An 18861-nucleotide genomic window follows, 5' to 3' on the forward strand; every position below is an offset into this window, starting at 1 on the left:
TATCTCATTATGGTTTTAATTTGCATTTCCCTGATAACTAATTATGTTGAGCACCTTTGTATATGTTTATTGGCCATTTGAATAATCTCCTGCCTGTTTTATGCTGAATGATCTGTCTTTTTCCTAACAATTTGTAGGAATTCTTTATATAGTCTGGATGTGGACCATTCATAAGTTTTACATGTTTTACAAATATCTTCTCCCAATACATGATTTGTTCTTTCATGCTCTTAATGATGTCTTTGGATGATTATAAGTCCTCAATTTTAATGTAATCAAACTTATCCACTTTTATTATATATAAGTACTTGAGTTTTGTTTAAAAAGTCTTTCCTTACCCAGAGGTCATAAAGATATTGACTTATTTTCTAAAAGTTTTATTGCTTTGTCTTTCATATTTACTTCTATGATTCATCTGGAATTTCATTTTGTATATCATGTGAGGCAGGGGTCAATATTCACTTTTGTTTCCATATGGACAACCAGCATCATTTACTGAAATGACCATTCACTACTCTGTAGCACCACCTCCGTCAGGTATCAAGTGTCCATTTATGCTTAAGTTTGTCCCGGCCTCTCGATCCTGTTTTATTAATCTATTTTTCTATCTACTATTTCTATCTATTTATATTTCTGTATTTTATATATATTTCTATTATTCACTCATCACTTTTTCTACCTTGTCTTAATTACTGTGGCTTTATAATAAATCTTGATGGAGCAAATCATATCACCATGTTCTTTTATAAGAGTGAATTGGCTACCCTTGGTGTTTTGCATTTCTCTCTTTGTTTTTAATGGTTGTAAAGTGTTCTGAGTGTACCAGATTTATCTAACCAGTCTTTTGCCTCTATAAATAGCACTGCAGTGAACATTCTTGTAGGTATATCTTTGAATATGTGTGTAGGTGTATAGGTATATCTTTGAATATGTGAATATTGAGAGGATAGACTCTATGTCCCGTGTCTACAGTGGACTTCCCCCCTGCTCCTCTTAACCAGCTCCCACTTATTCTTCAAAACCTTCCCAAATGTCCCTTCTTCTGATAAAGCCTCTGCCTATTCCCTGGGCAGAGTTAGTTACTCCTTCCTCTATGTTTTCATGGCCCTGGATGTTCCCCATTGTTGCACTTATCATATCCTACTATGGTGGTTTCCTCCTATTCTCCCTTGGTACACTAGCAGCTTTTAGAGCACCGGAGATGTGTCTTACTCATCTTTGTGCTTGGTGCAGTATTGGCACTGATGAATGAACTAACACAGGAATGTAGGAATGAATGAACTCCACTAGCACTTGGGAAAGATGTCTCTTTCCTGATATCCCAATTCTGTTAGTTAACTATATCCTTGTAACATTTATATTTTTAATCTTTAGGTCTCAGAGCTTATGAATTAAAAAATTAGATATTGCTGCCAATAAATGGAAAAGATGGGAAATGTGGAGAAACGCAGAGAATGAAAAAACTAATAAAGCAATGGCAAAAGGAAAGAAAGTATTCATTGAGTTATACCTACCTGCAACTGGTTTGGGTGGTTTGATTTTCATTATGTAAACTGGAACACTCAATTTAGCATCTCCTCTAAAATAAATGTTTATATCCTACAATAAAGAAAAGGCACAGCTAATAAGCCAACAAAGGAGATAAAACTGTATCATTAAAAACACTCATTTCAAAAGAAGGCAGAAAAAGAGGAATAAGGAAGAAAAACAGGTGGGACAAATAGAAAGTAAATAGCAAAGTGGTAGATTTAAACCTAAACATATCAATAATCACATTAAATATAAATGGCCTAAACACCCCAATTAAAAGGTAGAGATTGACAGATTGTATAAAAAGGCAAGACCCAACGATATGCTGTCAAAAAGAAACTCATTTTAAATATAAAGACACGAATAAAAAAAAAGACACCAATATATTAAAAGTATAGAAAAAAGATACATCTTGTAAACTGATCAAAAGAAAGCTGGGGTGGCTGTATTAATATCTGACATAATAGATTTCAGAGCAAAGAATATTACCAGTGATCAAAGAGTCATTGAATAATGATAAAACGGTCAATTCTCAAGGGGACATAAAATTCTAAATGTTTAGGCACCTAATAGCAGAGCTTCAAAATACAGGAAGCAAAAATTCTTAGGTGTGAAAGCAGAAATAAATAAATCTACAATCTCACAGATTTCAACACTCTTCTCTCAATAATTGATAGAATAAGTAGACAGAAAATCAGTAAGAATGCAGAAAGGAAAGCAGTGAGGATATAGAAGACTTGAATAACTTGGACCAACAACAACAAGAATACACATTCTTTTCAAGTGCACATAGAACACTTACCAGGATAAACCATATTCTGGGCATAAAACAAGTCTTAATAAATTTGAAAGGTTTCAAATTATATGAAGTATGTTCTCTGATCACAATGGAATTAAGTTAGAAACCAATAAAAGGAAAAGAAAGATGTCTGGAACATCTCAAGTATTTGGACACTAAATAACATGCTTCTAAATAATCCACTGGTCAAAAAAGATATAAAAAAGCAAATTAGGAAGTATTTTGAAGTATTTTCAAAAATGAGAATATAACATATCAAAATTTAAAGGAAGCAGCTAAAGCAGTACTTAGATATAAGTTTGTAGCACTAAATGCCTGTGTCATTCTTCAAAGTTCATAAGGTCTTGGTGTAGGCAAGGACATAGGAATGATAAAGGTCGTACATATGAATGATAAGGTCAGGAAACAAATGGGAAAAGAAGGATTACTCAAAAATATTTGTGTGGCAATTGCTATTTTAAAAGAATAGATAAAAGTTGATCTCTTCCTTGCTCCATTCACAAAAGAAACTCCCATGTGTATAAAAGAGTGAAATGTCCAAAAAAAAAAAAAAAAAACTATGAAGAGTATTAGAAGAAAACACAGGAGAATTTATTTATAACCTTGAGATAGAGAAAGCCTTCTTAAGTGCAATGGCTGTAAAGAAAAGATTAAAAATTCTGATTATATCAAAATCTAAAACTTCTTTATAACAAAAAGGCACATAAGCAAAGTAAAAAGGGAATCAACAGAGTGTAAGAAAACATATAATAGGCAAAGAATTCACAGGCAATTCACAGAAGATAAAACCTCAATAGCCAATAAAAATATGAGATTAATGAAAATTAACACGAGATGCCATTTTGTTCCATCAGTTTGCACACACAAAAAATTAATATCAAATTTATCGAGGCTGTGGAGAATTACTGATTAAATGTAAATTGTCATGCCATTTTTGGAGGACAATTTAACAGTATCTACATTAAACTAAAAACGCATATATCCTTCAGAAGCACTCGGGTATACAAAGAAGAATTTACAAAGATTTTCATTGCATTATATAAAAGCCACCCTCAATGGACAAACAGCCAAATAAACTATGGTACATCCTTAATAGGAATAGTACACAGGATGTCAAAAGAACAAGGTAGGTTTATCGGACATTGCAAAACTTTGCCAATAAGTTGATTAGTATAAAAATGCAAATTTGTAAGAAAATATATATAGTATGATGCCACTTATATAGAAGAAAATTTCCATAAAATGAAACTATATTTTTCTAAATAAACTGATATCAGAATAAAAATATACACTAAAATAAAAAATATACACTAAAGTCCTAGAAAACACACACCAAGATAGTAATGGTGATGACCTCTGGAGAGGGCTGCTCTATCTGAATTACTTGGCTTTTTCCAGAGTGGTACACTCTGGAAATATGTAGAGTGATATGTAGAGGGATAACTAATATGTAGAGGGATTCACATATTATTTGTATAATTTGAAACATAATGTAATTTTAGAAGGGAAAAAGGAAAGGACTCTAGAAAGAGACTTCCATTTGGAAGTTCACCACTGCCCTTCTGATAGGCCAGAATCCCAAGAGCTAAGCCTCTGGAAAGTATGGTATGCTCTCTGCCTCAGAGGGAGAGCCAGGAAGCTCCAGGGAAGCCACTCTGTTCTCTACGGTATCCCAATACAAAGACAACCTCCCACACCAAAAAAAAATCCCTCAGTTTGGTGGATTGGGCTGTTACTTTGGCAGGGGCAAATTGGATTTCATGAGGCCTGAAGTGTATATGATTTAGGGGCCTTTGTAAGAAAGAGAACACAAAAGTTTGAACACAAAATGCCCATGACCACCCTAATACCACTCAATCTGGGGGAAATTGTGACAGAGGGGAAGTTTGAGTGAGAAGAGATGGTGGTCTTAAGTGATTACGGTTAAAACATGTTACTTTTTCCAATTTTACAAAAGTATGTGGTCATGTGAACACACTGCTAGGGCCCCTCCTATGGCCTTGGAAGGGGCCATACAAGTGAGGGGCCCTGAAATTTAACCTCCTTTACCTTCAGGGAAACCCATCTCTGAACAAATGACTTGGGTCAATTATCCTCAAGGATAGGGGGCCATCTTCAAGGGAATGAGGCACAAGATTAAGTCACAGAGAATCTGAAAATAGTGCCCTGGTAGTACATTTTATTAGTATATTTGATATTTAAGGTAAATTTCAAATCAAAATAAAAATTCTAACACGTAACTTAAATCGCTTTGGAGATTTTCTTTAAAGTTTCTTACCATTTCTAAATTATCTGCAGTCACAGGATCAAGAGTGTTCTGAGGAGAAAAACGAGAAATTAATTCACAATAGGTTTGGTATATGTTCTCCTTCTTCCTTCAATCCTTTGAGATGCTCTTTCTTCCCCCCAATTATTTTCGTGAGATGTGAACTCATCCTGTAGACATGGAAGACCAATATTTGTGTGGTCTTCTGGCCTGCGGATTTTAACACATGATCCTTGTCCTCTAGGATCTTAAAATGTATTTGGGGAAACAAGAAATCATTAGTGACGTTAAGAGGAAATATGAGTAGAGGGGAGGAGATCAATTAGGAGACTTACAAAAATCTAAGTTGAAGCGAATATGTCTGATTGGCAAAATATATCAGTGATGTTGACAATTATATTTAAGTAACTCTAAATACAATTCATAGGACACAAATTACCACTGTAACTGGCATTAGTTGATTGCTTCTCAGTGTATAGAAACAGTGAATTATGGCGAGAAACCACCCCCATTCCAAGGTGCTTCTCCCACTTGGATAATAAATTAATCCCTCAAAAAATGTATCTGTTGGGCACCAATAGGATACCATGGGGTTGGATGATAAAAAGAAGCAGAAGCTATGGTCTTAACAACCTAGAAATTTATCATCTAGTTAGGAGAAAAGGACTTCCATGCACAACCAGATAGTATGTGAGAAGTGTCAAAGAGAGGTATAGAGAATAAATTCTGTAAGAGTTTAGAGGAGGAAGGTCTCTGGGCCAGTAACTCTCCCAGGGATACAAAATCACACCCTGCTATGAAGACATTCACTGGAGAGAAAAGGCATTTAGTCACAGCCACTCAATGAGCTCGGCATCATTGAGTCTCAATCTTGGTCTCCTATATTAATAATTTCACTAATTCTTTAGCACCTAATACAGTATGTTTTAAAGGCATGCTCAATGAATATTTGTTGTTGTTGATTAAAAAAATAAGTGCACATCAGATAGATGAGAAAATTTTGTTTTAGGGACTTCCCTTGTGGCACAGTGGTTAAGAATCCGCCTGCCAATGCAGGGGACACGGGTTCGAGCCCTGGTCTGGGAAGATCCCACATGCCGTGGAGCAACTAAGCCCGTGCACCACAACTACTGAGCCTGCACTCTAGAGCCCGCAAACCACAACTACTGAGCCCGCGTGCTGCAACTACTGAAGCCCATGCGCCTAGAGCCCATGCTCCACAACAAGAAAAGCCACCGCAATGAGAAACCCGTGCACTGCAACTAAGAGTAGCGCCCACTCGCCACAACTAGAGAAAGCCCACGTGCAGCAATGAAGACCCAATGCAGCCAAAATGGAAAAAAAGAAAATTACATCTTAAAATAATATTTACTGAAAAACTATATTTTAAAGAGATGGCATGAAGCCCAGGGATCACATATAATTAAACTGAAATGGTAGAGTTCCTACCTTCTAAGAATAATTGAAGAATGCATGTATTCCTATATAGTGAGTCTCCTACACACAAACAAGTTACATTCTGAAAGCATGTTCGTAAGTCCAATTTGTTCGTTAAGTCCAACAAAGTTAGCCTAGGTACCCAACTAACACAATTGGCTATATAGTAATGCACTGTATAGGTTTATAACACTTTTCACACAACTAATACATAAAAAAGAAACACAAAAAATAAAGAAAACATTTTTAATCTTACAGTACAGTACTTTGAAAAGTACAGTAGTACTGGCTACATCTCCTCTGCTTTTACTCTTGCTTCTGGACATTCTGGGCTTGAAATAAAGATACTGTACTACTGTATACAGTACTGTACAGTAAAGTACACAAAAGCACAAACACTTGTAGAGGATGCACGCATGTGACAATGTACACCAGACATGTGAAGGCACGTTTGCATCTTTGAAACTTCAAAACTTGAAGGTTCGTATGTAGGGGACTTACCGTATATTTAGAATAACCCTTTTATACCATAATCTGGGGAATTTAGTGGAATGGGAGACATGAAAGGATTATTTCAACCCAGGAGGGAAAAAAATATATCTATCAGAGTCAAAAAAAAAGACACACTTCCAGAGAAATGCCTGGGAGTGCTCTTGGTGGAGAGGCAACACCTAGAAGAGAGAGATACCGGATTCCAACACCTCTGCTTTTTTTTCCCAAATATATATATATATATATAGAAGTAAAATTGCGTTACAATGTTGTGTTAGTTTCTGCTGTACAATGAAGTGAATCAGCTATATGCATATCTATATCCCCTCCCTCTTGGACCTCCCTCTCTCCCCCCTCCCCACCATCCCACCCATTTAAATCTACAAACAATAAATGCTGGAAAGGGTATGGAGAAAAGGGAACCCTCTTGCACTGTTGGTGGGAATGTAAATTGATGCAGCCACTGTGGAGAACAGTAAGGAGGTTCCTTAAAAAACTAAAAATAGAACTACCATACGACCCAGCATTCCCACAATTGGGCATATACCCTGAGAAAACCATAATTCAAAAGGACACATGCACCCCAATGTTCATTGCAGCACTATTTACAATAGCCAGGACATGGAACCAACCTAAATGTCCAACGATAGATGAATGGATAAAGAAGATGTGGTACATATATACAATGACACCTCTGCTTTTTAACATCTTATTTTAACCACAGCAAATTGATTTGAGAGACATGGGCCAGTGTGCATCTTGTCCTCTCTTATGGCCTCTAGAAGGCCTCCTTCATCTTGAAATTGCAAGGAGGAGTTAGGCTAGATGTGGGTCAAGGGTAGGGAGAAACATATCAGTTGAAAACAGGGATGTTGCCTACCAGTTGCAGCTGTCTGACTTTTTTCTTTGGATTTATGGTGAGTTGGGGGTGCTCCACTTCCTTGAGCCAAGACTCCTTAGGCAATTTATACACATCCAGCCAAATATCCCCAGCTCCTGCATTAGGAAACCAAGGAACCATTGAGCAACTGCAAGCAGGCAACAAGTTTCCCCTGAGAAACGGCCCGTCTTCACAGAACCTCTGTGAAGGTTGGCACAGAGACCAGCAGGCACCCTCAGAACAGCAACTTTGACAAACGGAAGGAGATGTAGTTCTGCAATGGTTATTGCCAGTCCTCACTCACGGAGAGCTGCAGAGCTCCTCTCCTCAGGCCACTGCCTCTAAAGGAAACGGGCCTCTCACTCACAGCACTGAGGTAACAGTTTTTAACCAAACTGTCTGTGCCGCCTGGTCTCTGTGTTTTCTAGCTTCCAATGGTAAATTCCACTGATGTTTTGTCTCACAGCTATTCCCGTCTGGGGAGGAAAATGGCATATATAGAATCAATAACTGAGAGGGGTATGGCTGAGAAAGGGTTAGAATTGTGAGAGATGCCCCAGAGAATTCTTCTGACCAATATTTGAGGAGATGACAACCCATGGGGTGGTTGTGAGACTATCTCATCAAAGAAACATGCTCAGCTTCTATACTGAACTCCTGCCAACCTGGGAAAAGTTACTTTCCTATGATGGGATTCTGGCTAAATGTTTCCTTAAAAAAGTAATCTATATAGACACGTTGATTTCAGACTGCCGGCCTCCAGAGCTGTGAGAGACAAAATACCTGTTATTTTAGGCCACCCAGTTTGTGGTACTTTGTTACGGCAGCCCTAGGAAAATACTACAGATAGTATATAAGTTTCTTGTGATGCATAAAGCATTATAAAATATGTGTCTTTCTCTAGCACCTAACATATGAGAGGCCTGGGGCAAGAATATACATGGAGGCCCATACTGCATGTCTAAATATTTAAAAATTAAAAATCAAGCTAACAATCATTTGAATAAAATACGTTCTATCACCACAGGAATAAATGCAAGAGGCAAGATCCAACATTGAATGCTAAAAATGGTGGGCAAAACTTTAAGGAGACAATAGTCTCCTTAGAGACTAAAGTTTAGAGACTAAACTTTAATGCTGGGCATAGTCTCAAAGTATCTCCCCCCAATTTTTTATCAATCACTGTGGAGATTTCAAAATGTCTCAAAATTCTTTGATCCTCCTACAACCAGGAAATGGTGTTTACATCCTCTCCCCTTGAGTGCGGTCTGGACTTAGAGTATGGAAAGGGAAAAACAGTAGCTCAACTGTGGAGGAAACTGGCAGATCACTTTAACTAAATGATCAAGGTTAACATCAGCAGTAGTGCTATCACATACACCCCTGATATAATACAACAAAAAGTTCTTTTGTGGGACTTTACCCCAAATCCTTAACCCTGGTTGAATCATGAGAAAAAATTCAGACAAACTGAAATTCAGGGACATTGCACAAAATATCTGACTGGTACTCTTCAAAAGTGTCAAGGTCATGAAAAACAAGGCAAGGTCAAGACATCACAAATAGGTATAGATAATATGACGATGACTAAATGTAATATGATATCCTGGATTGCACCTTGGAGCAAAAAAATTAGAAGAAAAACTGGCAAAACGTGAAAAAAAAACTGTAGTTAATAGTATTATACCAATGTTATTTGCTTAATTTTGACAACTGTACCATGGTTTTTTGTTTTTGCTTTTTTTTTTTTTGCGGTACGCGGGCCTCTCACTGCTGTGGCCTCTCCTGCTGTGGAGCACAGGCTCCGGACGTGCAGGCTCAGCGGCCATGGCTCACGGGCCCAGCCGCTCCGCGGCATGTGGGATCCTCCCAGACCGGGGCATGAACCCGTGTCCCCTGCATCGGCAGGCGGACTCTCAACCACTGCGCCACCAGGGAAGCCCTGTACCGTGGTTTTGTTAAATGTTGGCATTAGGGAAACTGGGTGAAGGGTATAAGGGAACTCTGTCCTATCTTTGCAACTCTTCTGTAAATTATTTCTAAATAAAATGTTTGGGACTTCACTGGTGGTGCAGTGGGTAAGACTCCGTGCTCCCAATGCAGGGGGCCCGGGTTCGATGACTGGTCGGGGAATTAGATCCCGCATGCTGCAACTAAGAGTCCACATGCCACAACTAAGAAACCGACATTCCGCAACAAAGATCCCGCATGCTGCAAGTAAGACCCCCGCCCCCCGCATAGCCTAAATAAATAAATAAATGAAGTTTAAAAGGTTTTGGAGAAAAGTGATTATCTGCAAGAGATTGCAAATCTGAATCTTCTTAAGAGCCTTTGGTTAATCTTACCTTGTAGGAGGAAGGCTGCAAAGTCCCCTCCTTCAGAAATCTCCATCTTTATACAGGTGGTTTGCTTGCTGGTATCATCCTGAAAGGAAGAGAGATACTGAGAGAAGAAGTTCAGCCTGATGACAGAAGAGAATGTATTTCAGGGCTTTTTGTAGTTCACACCAGGGAAATAAATCCTTTTAAAACTTGAGGCATAAAAAGATGCCTCAAACTGCTTCAAACTTTCCATTTTTGCACAGGAATTAGACAAGATTGTAAGTAAAGAAGTGGAACTCAGTTTTCTGTCTAAAGGGTTTGGGACTTATTTCCTGGTTTCTTAAGTACTCCTGATGATTTGTAGTGATTTCATACTATCTGATCTCCTGGTCAGGTTTGCAAACCCTACAGATCTATGCCACCACTCAGGTATTCAAAATGAGCTGAAACATGTTCTACATGACACTGAAAACTCTGGTAAGTTGCTTGAAAAAAGGCTCTGTCTAGGCTACTGTAGTGTCATAGTCTGATTGGGCTGCTAAAACAAAATACCATAGACTGGGTGGCTCATAAACAATTAACATTTATTTCTCATAGTCCTGGAGGTTGGGAATCCAAGATTTCCAAGGATTTCTGGCAGATTCAGTGTCTGGTAAGACCTAGCTTCCTGGCTCATAGACCACCTGCCACCTGTGGCTATGTCCTCATGTGGTGGAAGGGTTGAGGGAGCTCTCTTGGTCTTATAAGGGCCCTAATCCCATTTATGAGGACTCTGCCCTCATGACCTAATCACCTCCCACATTGGGGATTAGGATTTCAACATGAATTTTAGGGAGACACAAACATTCAGTCCATATTAAGTAGAGACTGAATGTAACCCTACAATGAAACCTGCTCAAACTTTGGGCCAGGTAAAAAAGACTCAATGTGTACGGTTGTGCTCTACCTTTAAGGAGCTCTAAGACTAGCAACATAAGGTGGCTAGACAAATTAGGCTGGTGAGTCCCCTAAATTATTTAAGAAGAATGAGTTTTAAACATTTTTAATTTTTGTTTTTCTTTCATTTTATTTTTATTTCATTTATTTATTTGGCTGCACCAGGTCTTAGTTGTGACATGCAGGATCTTTAGTTGTGGCATATGGAATCTTTAGTTGCTACATGTGAACTCTTAGTTGTGGCATGTGGGATCTAGTTCCCTGACCAGGGACTGAACCCGGGTCCCCTGCATTGGGAGCACGGAGTCTCAGCCACTGGACCACCAGGGAAGTCCCTCACTTTCTTTCTTAAAAAATTGGAGTATATTTGACATACAATATAGTTATTAACAATTTTAAAAGTTTATGCTCCATTTATAGTTATTATAAAATACTGGCTATATTTCCCATATTTTACAATATATCCTTGTAGCTTATTTTATATGTAATAGCTTGTACCTCTTAATCCCATACCCCTATATTGCTCCTCCCCACTTCCCTCTCCCCACTGGTAAGCGTTAGTTTGTTCTGTATAATTGTGAGTCTGCTTCTTTTTTGTTATATTTACTGGTTTGTTATATTTTTTAGATTCCACATATTAGTGATATCAAACAGTATTTGTATTTCTCTGTCTGACTTTTTTCATTTCATTCATAATACCCTCCAAGTCCATCCATGTTGCTGCAAATGGCAAAATATCATTCTTTTTATGGCTTAGTAGTATTCCTGTGTGTGTGTGTGTGTGTGTGTGTGTGTGTGTGTGTCTTCTTTATCCATTCACCTGTTGATGGACTCGTAGGTTGCTTCCATATCTTGGCAATTGTGAATAATGCTGCTAAGAACATTGGGATGCATGTATCTTTCCGAATTAGGGTTTTTGGGGTTTTTTCCATTATATACCCAGGAGTGGAATTGCTGGGTCATACAGTAGTTCTATTTTTAGTTTTATGAGAAATCTCCACACTGTTTTCCACATTGACTCCACTAATTTACATTCCAACCAACAGTGTATGAGGGTTCCCTTTTCTTTACACTCTCACCAACATTTGTTGTTTGTGTTCTTTTTTTGTTTTTAAAGGGCTTTTGTTTTTCGGGGAGTTTTTAATATTTATTTATTTTGGATGTGCTGGGTCTTAGTTGCGGCACACAGGATTTTCGTTGTGGCATGTTTAGTTGCAGCATGTGGACTTCTTAGTTGCGGCATGCATGCAGGATCTAGTTCCCCGACAAGGGATTGAACTCAGGCCCCCTGCATTGGGAGCGCAGAGTCTTACTCACTGGACCACCAGGGAAGTCCCTGTGTTCTTTTTGATAATAGTCATTCTGACAGGTATGAGGGATATCTTTGTGTGGTTTTGATTTGCATTTCTCCGATGATTAGTGACGTTAAGCATCTTTTCATGTGCTTGTTGGCCATCTGCATTTCCTCTTTGGAAAAATGTCTATTCAATTGTTCTGCCCATTTTAAAATCAGGTTGTTTGTCTTTTCGATGTTGAGTTGTATGAGCTATTTATATATATTGGAAATTAAGCCCTTGGTTGCATCATTTGCAAATATTTTCTCCCATTCTTTTCATTTTGTTTATGGTTTCCTTTGCTGTGCAAAAGCCTTTAAGTTTAATTAGGTCCCATTTGTTTATTTTTGCTTTTATTTCCATTACCTCAGCAGACAGATCCAAAACAAATATTGCTGCGATTTATGTCAAAGAGTGTTCTGCCTATGTTTTCCTCTAGGAGTTTTATAATATCCGGTCTTACATTTAGGTCTTTAATCCATTTTGAGTTTTTTTTAATATTAAAGAATGTTCTAATTTCATTAGAACATTAAAGAATTTTTTTCTATTAAAGAATGTTCTAATTTCATTCTTTTACATGTAGCTGTCCAGTTTTCCCAGCACCACTTACTGAAGATACTGTCTTTCCTCCATTATACAATCTTGCCTCCTTTATCATAGATTAATTGAGCATACATGCATGGGTTATTTCTGGGTTTTCTATCCTGTTCCACTAATCTATGTGTCTGTTTTTGTGCCAATACCTACTATTTTGATTACTGTAGCTTTGTAGTATAGTCTAAAGTCAGGAATTGTGATTCCTCCAGCTCTGTTCTTTCTCTAAATTGCTTTGACTATCCAGGGTCTTTTGTATTTCCATACAAATTTTAAAATTATTTGTTCTAGTTCTGTGAAAAATGCCATTGGTATTTTGATAGGGATTGCATTGAATCTGTAGACTGCCTTGGGTAATATGGTCATTTAAAAATATTTTTATTTATGTATTTTAATATCAATTTGTAGGTTATAGAAATTTCAAATGTACATGAAGACAAAAAATAGTATAATGAACCCTATGTATCCATTACTCAACTTCACCAGTTATCAATAAATGACAAATCTTGTTTTATTGTCTCCCAACTTCATTAAATATTTCTATTTAATGAATCCTAGTTCCTTAATACCACCTACTATCCAGTCTGTTTTCAAATTTCCTCAATCTAATAAATACCTCTCCACAACTGGTTTGTTCAAATCAGAATTCATGTGTAACTGATTCACTTTGCTGTACACCTGAAACTAACACAACATTGTAAATCAACTATACTCCAATAAAAATCTTTTTCAAAAAGTCACTATCAAAACTGAGAAATCAGGATTCAAATGAAGTCCATGTATTGTATTGAGTTGGCCAAAAAGTTCATTCGGGTTTTTTGTAACGTCTTACGAAAAACCTAAATGAACTTTTTGGCCAACCCAATATTTCGTTAATTTATCTCTTAAGTCTCTTTTAATTTATAACTGTTACCCTATTTGTTTTTCTTTTCACCATTTTTTTGTTGAATAAACCAGTTCATTTGTCCTGTGGAATTTTTCACTTTCTGGATTGGACTGATTGCATCCCATGGCATTGTTTACATGTATTTCCTGTAAACCAGCAACCAGTTCTAGAGGTTTGATTAGATTTAGGCTCAATTAAAACAAAAGGCCAGAATACTCCACAGGTGTTTGGTGTCTCCCTCCGGCATCATATGAGGAGGCTCATAATAGCTAGCTGTTCTTTCTTTTGCTTTTTTTTTTTTTTTTTTTGGTACGCGGGCCTCTCACTGTTGTGGCCTCTCCCGTTGCAGAGCAACAGGCTCCGGACACGCAGGCTCAGCGGCCATGGCTCATGGGCCCAGCCGCTCCGCGGCATGTGGGATCTTCCTGGACTGCGGCACGAACCCGTGTCCCCTGCATCGGCAGGCGGACTCTCAACCACTGCGCCACCAGGGAAGCCCTGTTCTTTCTTTTAATAATGTTCATGGTGATCATTGACAAGAGGTGTCATCCTGGCTCATCAATTATAAAGTCCCCCATCAGCACTGATGGTCGTTACCTAGACCATTACTCTGCAAAATGGCTACAAAACTGATATCCCCCAATTCTATCATTCCTTCTGCATTTGTTAGAATTCTTCTATAAAGAAAATCTTTCCATTTTTTCATCATCAACTATTTGATTACCCTGAAATACAGCCTATATGGGAAAGTCAAGATAAATGCTGATGCTCTCCCTAATCAGTTTTCAGAATACTGAGTTTGTACCCTAGCAACTTCCAGAGGTAATAATGAAGTCCTTAAAAAAATATGTAATGAATTAACTTTTTTTTTAACACTTTTGGTGTGTTCTAATCCACCAACACTACTTTTTTTTTAATGTCCCTGTCAAGTTTGGATATCACAGTTTTGCTGGTCTCCTAAAATCAGTTGATGAGTATTCCCTGTATTTTTTTTAGAGAGATTTCTTTTTACATAAAATTTAAAAACAGTTGGGGCTTCCCTGGTGGCGCAGTGGTTGAGAGTCCGCCTGCCGATTCAGGGGACACGGGTTCGTGCCCCGGTCCAGGCATGCCGCGGAGCTGCTGGGCCCAGGAGGCATGGCCGCTGAGCCTGCGCGTCCGGAGCCTGTGCTCCGCAACAGGAGAGGCCACAACGGTGAGAGGCCTGCGTACCGCAAAAAAAAAATAATAATAAATAAAATAAAATAAAATAAAAACAGTTAAAGGGACTTCCCTGGTGGCACAGTGGTTAAGAACCCATCTGCCAATGCAGGGGACACGGGTTCGACCCCTGGTCCGGGAAGATCCCACATGTCGCGGAGCAGCTAAGCCCATGCGCCACAATTACTGAGCCTGCCCTTTAGAGCCCACGAGCCACAACTACTGAAGCCTGCATGCCACAACTACTGAAACCCACGCGCCTAGAGCCCGTGCTCTGCAACAAGAGAAGCCACCGCAATGAGAAGCCCGCGCATTGCAACAAAGAGTAGCTCCCACTTGCCGCAACTAGAGAAAGCCTGCATGCAGCAACAAAGACCCAACACAGCCAAAAATTAATAAATAAAATAAATAAATTTTAAGAAAAGAATAAAGTACTTTGTTAAATAAAATAAATAAAAACAGTTAAAGGCACAGATATTAAATGTACAACTTGATGGGTCTGGACATATGTATACATCCATGTAACTAACACACAGTCAAGGTATAAGTTCCTTAGTGCCCTGTTTCAGTCAATTACACCTCTATAGGCAACCAACGTTCTGCTCTTCCTCACCAACATAGCTTGGTTTCAACTGTTCCTAAATTTCATGTAACTGGAATCATACAGGGCCTATAACATCGGCAGCCTCTGCACCCTTTCTCCTTCAACATCACACTCCACGGTCTATCTCCTACACGGCAAAGGCACTTCCTGGGTTTTTCTTTATGGCAGTCTGTTGTCCAAGTACCTCTTCCTTTGTGTCCTTACTGGTGGTGAAACCGTATCTGTTGTTCACAGGAACAATCTGACTGTTCCCCAAACGTTTGTTGCCATAATCTCCTTGTCCCCACCAGCAGGCGCAACTCCTTGCACGGGTGGTGCAGGTGTGGGCAGTGTGGAGGGCTGTGGGCTGCTGGGTCTCCACCTCCTTGCTCAGGCTTGTGGTCATGGTGACTGGGGCCGGCTGTGACAGCTGTGGTTCCTCCTGGGGTGTGAGGGCCACTAGGCAGGGCGGCGGTGGGGTTTCTCAGAGCTCTCTGGGGTCCGCTCTCTGCTGCTGATACTGATAGAACCCTAATAGCATCTTTTATAAATTAATTAATTAATTAATTAAATTTTGGCTGTGTTGGGTCTTCCTTGCTGCACGTGGGCTTTCTCTGGTTGCAGTGAGCGGGGGCTACTCTTTGTTGGTGTGCGTGGGCTTCTTATTGCAGTGGCTTCTCTTGTTGAGGAGCATGGGCTCTAGGCGCGTGGGCTTCAGTAGTTGTGGCATGCAGGCTCAGTAGTGTGGCACACAGGCTTAGTTGCTCCGCGGCATGTGGGATCTTCCTGGACCAGGGCTCAAACCCGTGTACCCTGCATTGGCAGACGGATTCTTAACCACTGTGCCACCAGGGAAGTCCCTAATAGCATCTTTTGATGAGCATAAGTTTTAAATTTTTTAGCAGCTTTATTAGGGATGTGATAACATAATAAACTGCATGTTTAAGGTATACAGTTTGATTAGTTTAGACATGTATATCCCTTGAAACCAGCACCACAATCAAGAAAGTGGACATATCCACCACTGCCAAAAGTTTCCTCCTGCCCCTTTGTAAGCTTTCCCTCCACCCCTCTCCCAACTCACCCCAGGCAAAAACTGGTGTTTCCTGTCACTAGATTAGTTTGTATTTTCTAGAATTTTACATAAATGCAATTGTACAGTATGTATGTATTCTTTTTTGTTTCTCTTCTTTCACTCAGCCTATTTATTCTGAGATGTAGCCATGTTGTTATGTGCACCCTTTTTACTGCTGAGCAGTATGTACCATGATTTGCTTATCCATTCACCTGTTGATGGGTGAATTCTGGTGAATTCAGTGATTTCAGTGAGGTCTTTGTTGCTGTGTGGGGGCTTTTTCTAGTTGCGGTGAGTGTGGGCTACTCTTCGTTGAGGTGCGCAGGCTTCTCATTGAGGTGGATTCTCGTTGTGGAGCACAGGCTCTAGGCGTGGGACTTCAGTAGTTGCAGCACACAGGCTCAGTAGTTGTGGTGCACCGGCTTAGTTGCTCCGCGGCATGTGGGATCTTCCCGGACCAGGGATTGAACCTGTGTCCCCTGCATTGGCAGGTGGGTTCTTAAACACTGTGCCACCAGGGAAGCCCAGAAGGTTTTAGTTTTGATGAAGTCTAATCTATCAATTTTTTTCTTGTATGGAATGTGGTTTCCGTGTTGTAGTTAAAAAATCTTTGCCTAACTCAAGGTCACAAAGACTTCCTCCTATGTTTTCTTCTAGAGGTTTTATAGTTTTAGATTTTTCATATAGATAGATGACCATTTTGAGTTAATTTTTGTATATGTCATGAGGAATTAAAAGTATCTAATTTCAATGAAGTCCAATTTCAGTTTTTTCTTTTATGGATAGTGCCTTTTATGTCCTAAGAAATCTTTGCCTGCCCCAAGGTTGCAAAAAACATTTCCTGTGTTTTCTTCAAAAAGGATAATGTTTTTAGCCTTTACATTTAGGTCTATAATCCATCTCAAATTAATTTTTATATATGATGTGAGGTAGGGTTGAGGTTCATTTTCCCGCATTTGTTTATCTAGCATTCCAGCATCATTTGTTGAAAATACTTTCTTTTTCCCACTGAATTGCTTTGGTGCCCATCAATAGTATTTTTTATAAAACAAACTACAACTAAAAATATACTCTGAGCAATACCGCCTCTTTTTTGGATTAATTAATTAAAAAAAAAGACACTTTCTAAGAACCTATAGTATGCAGGCAATGTACTAGGAACAAGAAATATATGGTGAATAAGCCACGTCCTCTGCCCTCAAGGAACTTACATCCAGGAGAAGCAGCAGTCATATAAACAAATAAGTGTGGAGGGTAGAGAAAACACTGTGATAGAAATTCTTTCCTATATGGTGGTGGCACAGAGGAGGGAGGGATCAACTTCTCTTGGGTGTATCAGGGAAAGCATCTCAGAGGAGGGGATATTTGAGCTGGTCTTGAAGAATGAGAGAAATTTAAGAGGTACACACAGTAGGTAGGGAGACAAGGAGAGCCTTCTATGCAAAGGGAACAGCATGGACAAGGGAACAGGATGTGAAGCAGCCTGGAAATTTTAGGGACTTGTAAGCAGTTATTAGACATGTTGGTCTGGTGCTCAATCTGGACCAGAGTTCCTTAGTCATTTTCTTCTCTTGACAACCGGGAAAATGAATCCAAGGCATTCAGTATGTACCCTCTGATGGTGAGGGATCTTTTAATTGGATATTTTGGAGGAAGCTCTCTGGCCAGGGAGGTCTCTATTTCTTTCTACTCTAGGATGGCTGTCATTGCCTCCACGTTAAAAGTAAACTTGATTTGCTACGGCTTTTGGCCCAGCTACAGATGAAAGAACATGAGCTTACCGCTTCATTGATGGCTTTAATGAGGTAAAGACCATCCTTATAAAAATAAAATAGTCTAATGATACCTGAAACAGAAAAATAAGTAAGAGTGAAAGACAGGCAGGTGAACTGAAGAAAAGTTGAAATTTTATATTTGACTTTCTGAGATATCATGATAAACTCATGCATTATTAGGCTTCCTGCCTGGCCCCTCCACTGCCCGTGATCATCTTGGACTCCTTGCCTTCTTCCACCCCTCACTTGAAATGTTCAAGTTATTCTCCCTCTTGGGTCGTCTCGGTCTACACTGGCCCTACCCTCTTCTTCTAGAATCCTCTTGTAAGCACTTCGGCCACACCAATCCACTCGTGATTTCTATTCACCTGTTTTAGCACATCATCCCATAGTGTTTCACATTGTTATCCAACTGCTTCCTGTGAGTGTTTTTTATTCCTCGAGTGAGTTCACAGATTCTCTGAGGGAAAGGATCACATCTTACTCTTCTATGTGCCTCATTTCTCACAGCCCAACAAGCTCCTCATGCAGTTAATTTTGTTGATACAATAAGTAATTTTGTCATTCTCATTCTCATTTAACCTAAGGGCTCTAGTTGTGGTCATCATCCACCATGACTTCTTGCCTCTTTCTTTAGGTGCCTCCCAGACACTCATAACCTGCCCCTACAGCCATAATAATGACCTTGCAGAGGTATCTGGATCACTGTGGGTGACAGTCTAACTCAACCCAATAAACATTCATGGGATATCT

The 18861-nt window shown here is 39.2% G+C and overlaps 1 protein-coding gene across 1 annotated transcript in view; it reads right to left on the reverse strand.

Annotated features, from left to right (window-relative positions):
* The window catches only part of WDR93 (WD repeat domain 93), a 46719-nt gene that overhangs the window by 19707 nt on the left and 8151 nt on the right, over positions 1-18861 (reverse strand). Inside the window, exons 5-9 of the mRNA XM_060293520.1 lie at positions 18115-18179; positions 9750-9828; positions 7405-7520; positions 4608-4646; positions 1515-1599 (exon numbers count right to left, since the gene is read on the reverse strand). Coding sequence (XP_060149503.1) covers positions 1515-1599; positions 4608-4646; positions 7405-7520; positions 9750-9828; positions 18115-18179 — 384 coding nt within the window. The remainder of the gene's footprint in view (positions 1-1514; positions 1600-4607; positions 4647-7404; positions 7521-9749; positions 9829-18114; positions 18180-18861) is intronic.

The sequence above is a fragment of the Globicephala melas genome, chromosome 2, assembly GCF_963455315.2.
Source record: "Globicephala melas chromosome 2, mGloMel1.2, whole genome shotgun sequence".
Lineage (NCBI taxonomy): Eukaryota > Metazoa > Chordata > Mammalia > Artiodactyla > Delphinidae > Globicephala > Globicephala melas.